This window comes from Sinocyclocheilus anshuiensis, unplaced genomic scaffold (genome assembly GCF_001515605.1).
Source record: "Sinocyclocheilus anshuiensis isolate Anshui unplaced genomic scaffold, SAMN03320099.WGS_v1.1 scaffold466, whole genome shotgun sequence".
NCBI classification, from domain to species: domain Eukaryota; kingdom Metazoa; phylum Chordata; class Actinopteri; order Cypriniformes; family Cyprinidae; genus Sinocyclocheilus; species Sinocyclocheilus anshuiensis.
The window spans coordinates 1,933,990-1,939,424 of NW_015544159.1; the positions used below are offsets into that span (position 1 = coordinate 1,933,990).

The 5,435-nt window shown below is 34.6% G+C and overlaps 2 protein-coding genes across 8 annotated transcripts in view; both read left to right on the forward strand.

The window, feature by feature from the left end:
- Nucleotides 1-1,296, forward strand: part of LOC107695555 (cytochrome b-c1 complex subunit 2, mitochondrial-like) — a 17,480-nt gene extending 16,184 nt beyond the window's left edge. For all 4 annotated transcript variants that reach the window (XM_016495539.1, XM_016495540.1, XM_016495537.1 and 1 more), the window contains exons 13-14: nucleotides 534-687; nucleotides 950-1,296. In XM_016495539.1, the coding sequence (XP_016351025.1) occupies nucleotides 534-687; nucleotides 950-1,033 (238 nt within the window). In that variant the 3' untranslated portion in view covers nucleotides 1,034-1,296. The remainder of the gene's footprint in view (nucleotides 1-533; nucleotides 688-949) is intronic.
- Nucleotides 1,297-2,057: 761 nt separating this feature from the next.
- LOC107695520 (uncharacterized protein C16orf52 homolog) overlaps nucleotides 2,058-5,435 on the forward strand; it is a 6,232-nt gene continuing 2,854 nt past the window's right edge. For 2 of the 4 annotated variants that reach the window (XM_016495466.1, XM_016495462.1), the window contains exon 1: nucleotides 2,058-2,730. In XM_016495466.1, the coding sequence (XP_016350952.1) occupies nucleotides 2,619-2,730 (112 nt within the window). In that variant the 5' untranslated portion in view covers nucleotides 2,058-2,618. The remainder of the gene's footprint in view (nucleotides 2,731-5,435) is intronic. The other 2 variants (XM_016495463.1, XM_016495464.1) reach the window with 2 other exon arrangements.

Sequence of the window (5,435 nt, forward strand, 5' to 3'; positions counted from 1 at the left end):
AATGTTATCCACGTTATATTTCATCTGCAGCAACACTGTGAACTTTTATAATGACACGTTTGGTCATTAACTTTTAAATGCATCATTATGCAAACACATGAGCAGAGTTCTCGGCATGATAGACCCGCGACTAGCAGATCAACGTGCCTCTTCATTTCTCTCCAATACGGTAGGAAATCAAATTAAACGAAATGTGGATGATGTTAATTGTGATAAGATGATTGACAGGGCAGTTTAAACAGTGACAGAATTCACGTAACTAAGCAACAGAGCGTCCGTTAAAGAAGCAGCTATGATGAAGTAGTATGTCCCAAAGCTTGCCTACTATTCTTCTACATACTCAAAAGTATGTACTTTTTCTTCACAAAAAGAGTACATACTTTTATGGCATAGTATAAGTAGGCGAATTGGGACGCAGCATATGTTTGTAGTGTAATTTACAACAGCTTCGAACGCGACTCAACCAATCAGAATCAAGGACCGGAACTATCCGTTTTATAATACATGTTTTAATGATGTTTTTGTCTGAGCAGGAATCAGTTGACGGCTGAGTACCTGATGTCCATTGAGAATTCTGAGGGCTTAATGGAAGCTATTGGTTCACAAGTGCTTGCAGAGGGTACCTACCATTCCCCTGAAGCTGTTACCCAGAAAATCAATGCTGTGTCTTCAGCTGATGTTGTCAATGTAAGCAACTATTGTTTCTTAGGGTTGCGGTAACCCAGTGTAAATGCTCTGGGATGGCAACACAAGAATATCGTAGATTCAATCCTGGGTAAAGGCAACCTGTGAACTAAAGAATATTCAGAGAATCATAGTGTACTGTACATAATTCCTATATTAACATTAGTGTTATTTATAGCTGACTGTACAATAAGGCTATTTTACTATAAGGCTTTATCTTTTGGAGTGCAATTTTGTATAACAAAATTTCTCATTTGTTTTTCAGGTTGCAAAAAAATTCATGTCTGGCAAAAAGACTATGGCCTCTACTGGACACTTGGTCAACACACCTTTTGTTGATGAAATCTGATGGGCACACATCATCTTTATCTTTCAACAGTGTCTAACTCTTCATTTCATTATAATGAAATGAGGACATTTTCATGAAATCTTTATTGTTCCTGTCCAAAATAAATAAATAAAATAAGCATAATAATAAGGTTGTCATCAAATGTTTGTCTTGATATTTGTAATATTATATAAAGTGGATTAACCTCAAGAGAAGAACTCAACACTTGTCCATTTGAAATGTATAGATGTAAATTAATAAAGTATCTTACCAACACCAACAAACATTTATGAAACAAGTTGTGATTTGTGATCCTCTTACAACTTAAACTTTGAGATCTTTATAACATCAAGGATCAGGCTACATTGAAATTAAATGACTAGTGGTGTTTTGCTGCTTTGTTTTTACAATAAATGGTCAAATATTTAAGAAGTTGCTTTTGCTAGTACAACATGTATGTACGTATAAAATACTGTACAAGATTGTAAAATTGTTTTAAAAATACTTATACAATAAGCATGAATGGCTGGGAAAAAATTATGAAAAGAGTGATACAATGGTCAAAAGGCTGAGGAACACTTTCAGAAAGATGGTTTAGGTTTGTGTAATATTTATTACAGTAATTATAAAATAACGGAAAGAAATGTTTATTCATAATATACAATGAACAGCACTTATCAAATTTTAGCTGATTTAAATTGAGCAAATGTCAGGTAAAAACATACAAACGCCCTTGTGTGTGTGCGTGCATATATATATATATAAATGCATTCTTTAATAGCCTTACTGCGTTCACTACAGTGTTTAAATACTTTCAATAAAATGAAAATAAATATCTCCTAATCTCATTGGTCAATTAAATGTTACTTCTGCCTAGTTGCACAAAATATTTCCAGTATAGTTATTTTCTCTTTATTAGATTTTGTGTCTGTCCAAATTAAGCATCTATGCTTAAAAACATTTGAAAAAAAAAAAAAAAAAACTTTTATTGAGAGCGCACTTGCGGTCAACAGCAGGTTGGTGACGTCATGCGTTGCGTCACGTTCTCCTGCCCTGTTATTCCTTACAAAGGGGAAAATATCACGCGAGCAGGGTTGTGTTTTGAAAGGTTCGCGGACGCTGTTTTACTATATGTTACTTTAAACTGAAACACGGAAGAACAAAAGACAAGAAGGACAACTGTAGTTATCGTTACAGCACGACATTTGCCAGCATATCCGATACTGATGCGAGAACAGACTCGTGCGCTGTGGAATAGTGTTCCCTTTTCGATGCTATCCATATATCAAGAGGGAAGATCCAGCACGGCTGGAACACATCGGAACACTCGGGATTTTCCACACAGCTGTGCTCAAGTATGGACTCACCTTTCAGGGTGCTGTTAGTGGAGTACGTGAGGGGTTGTGTTTCATAATGGCATGATGTTCAATGCTTAATGTCATACTGTTGGTGTTAGCATCATAAATCTCTCTGACATTCAGATGTTGTCTTCTAGAACTGCATGAAGAGCATCTCCATGAGGTGCAGAGGGAGTGAAAGTTGCATCCATCTCATACAATCCCAAACATCTAACAGACCTAAACTCATGTAGTTCACAGACTGAAGTATGAAAATGGATAAACTCACCATTATTTCAGGATGTCTCTTTCTCGCAGCAGATATCTTCGCAATTGCAAGTATTGTAAATCCAGACTGGATCAATACAGGCGGTCAAGAGGGTAAGAAAGACTTCATGTTCAGTCAAATACCATGGTAACTCTTTAGGCAGAGCACATGTGTATCTGCATGTGCAATGTTTTTATAACTAGTGAGCGTAAAATCCAAAAGTCCATTATAAAACAATTCATCTGGCTCTAATGTATTTATTTATACATTAAATATGCATTTCCGGCTGTATAGTTGGACACATTGTAGCTATTCAAACAAAATAGGACAATATTAATTTCCTTTTTCTACACAACCAATTATGGGTAGAACATACAAATATATAAAAGCATCTGGCATTAGCTGATAAAAGCCAGTTGATTAAATGTTTTGCATTAGTGAGATGTTGCTGTATTAATAAAGTCTGTTGGGAATTGCCTTCCACAGAGATGAGATCTACTAGCACTTAATTAGATGGAAAATTGTTCTGTTATGTAAACGTGGTAATAATGTTAATAGAATGTTGTTGCTGCAAATAATCTTACAATGGATCCTCACATTTTCCACTCCACTTTAATGCGCAAAAAAAAAGATATCCTTTGAACTTTTCTGACTTTTAACACATTATTGGCCCCAGCAGGGTCTGCATTCGTTTTGTTGAAGAAAAGCTTTTTTTCACAATTTATTATGTAGATCCCCTCCTAATCAAATGTGACACAAAACAGCTGTTTACCAGCCATTACTTTATTTTTTGTCCCAAAGAGATGTAGCAGAGAGCAAAAAGTACAATGCTCTCTGAATGCTGAAAACATTCACAGCACAATGTGAAGAAAAATTAACACTTGAGTTACTCCACAATATAACAGATATAAATCCACCTATCATCTATCTGTCTGTCTGTCTACATACTTGATTCTGATGGGTCGATTGCAAAATTTTCATAAAATGTTTTTCGTAATGTAGCTAAAATGTATAATTGTCTGTTGTCCCAGGCAACCTATGTAGCCGTGTTACATTCATCTCTGTAGTATCACTCCAGCTCTCTTCCTTTTCCCATAATAAGATAATTCAATATTTCATGCCCTTAGAATTGTTTAGCTGTAAAAGCAATGTAATAAACATTGTATTGTGTGTATATATATATATATATATATATATATATATATATAGCAAATGTATACACTGTTTTTACACAATATTTACTCAAAATTGTCAAGAAAAAAATTTATCCAAATGATCAAAAAAAGTGCACTATACATTGACAAGGCTGATGGTAGATTCTGACAAGGGGGTACACATGAGATAAAATCATAACTATGCTTTATGGCTTCACTCTAAAGATGTGTAGAGGGAGAGAACAGGATATCCTGTGGAGTGACTTTGAATGGAGTTTCCCACGGTAAAGCTGGATTTGGCAGTTTTTCAACTAATTACTCACATTTGTTGAGTTGGTGTCCAGCAGACCTCCATTAAAGAAAGATACTGACATTACATTTACATTAATCTTTTATGTAGCTCAGTTAAAGTTTAACCCTAAGGCTGATGGTAGATTCTGGGTACACATGAGATAAAATCATAACTATGCTTTATGGCTTCACTCTAAAGATGCGTAGAGGGAGAGAACAGGATATCCTGTGGAGTGACTTTGAATGGAGTTTCCCACGGTAAAGCTGGATTTGGCAGTTTTTCAACTAATTACTCACATTTGTTGAGTTGGTGTCCAGCAGACCTCCATTAAAGAAAGATACTGACATTACATTTACATTCATCTTTTATGTAGCTCAGTTAAAGTTTAACCCTATAAAGTCTACTGTATCATAATTGATACACAAATTTCTAAGTCTTCGAAATCAACATCGTCAAACTTTGCTAAAAAAACATGTTGAACACAATCTACTACATCCCCTCAACTGTCTGATTGATGGTTTATACTTTTTATAGCAAATAAAAGACCTTATGAGAAACGTTGATTTGTCCATCTCTCAGTCATCATTTTATTTTCACAATGAAAACTACAGTTTTGATTAAAAAAAAAACGAAGCATTTAAATATCCTCTTACTAAGACATATTATATTGGGAGATTTAGAGTGACAAGTTAACTAATATGCATTTTAAAGATCTCATTTAGTTACATTTTTCTTATTTACATTGTTCTGACTATTATTTCATATCTCAGGCTTTGCAGGGTCAAGTTAATCTGACTTTGTGACCGTTTGAGATGTCCGGTTAAATTCAATGACTTAATTGAAACTGACAAAGTTACGGGCTATATCTTTCATATAATATTATATTTAATTTTATACCTTGTGAAAACTAAAGATTTTCTGATGTCCCGAGTCACAAAACATTCAAAGACAGCATGATTTGAGATATATTTTAATCCACTGTGCAAGTGGATTGTGTAGCACTAAAGCACGCTCAGTCCTCAGCTCAATATAAATGACATAATTTAGTGTTGAATCCTGAATATTATAGGAGGAGACTCTTTATTTTTGAAAACTGAGTTATTCACGTTCTTGTCCATGTTCCAGGAAGGAAGTCACATCAATTATACTTTTATTTTATTTATTTATTTATTTTTGTACTGTTAGTGGTGGTGTAGCATCGTAGTTAAAAAAAAAAAAAGTTTATAGAATTGCAACTGCAAGGATTGATATCATCATTATGCCTTTTTGTAAATTACTTAAAGGGATAGTTCACCCAAAAATAGAGATGCACCGATCGATCGGCCAGGGATCGGAATCGGACGATTTTCCTCATGATCGGCCCCGATCGGTG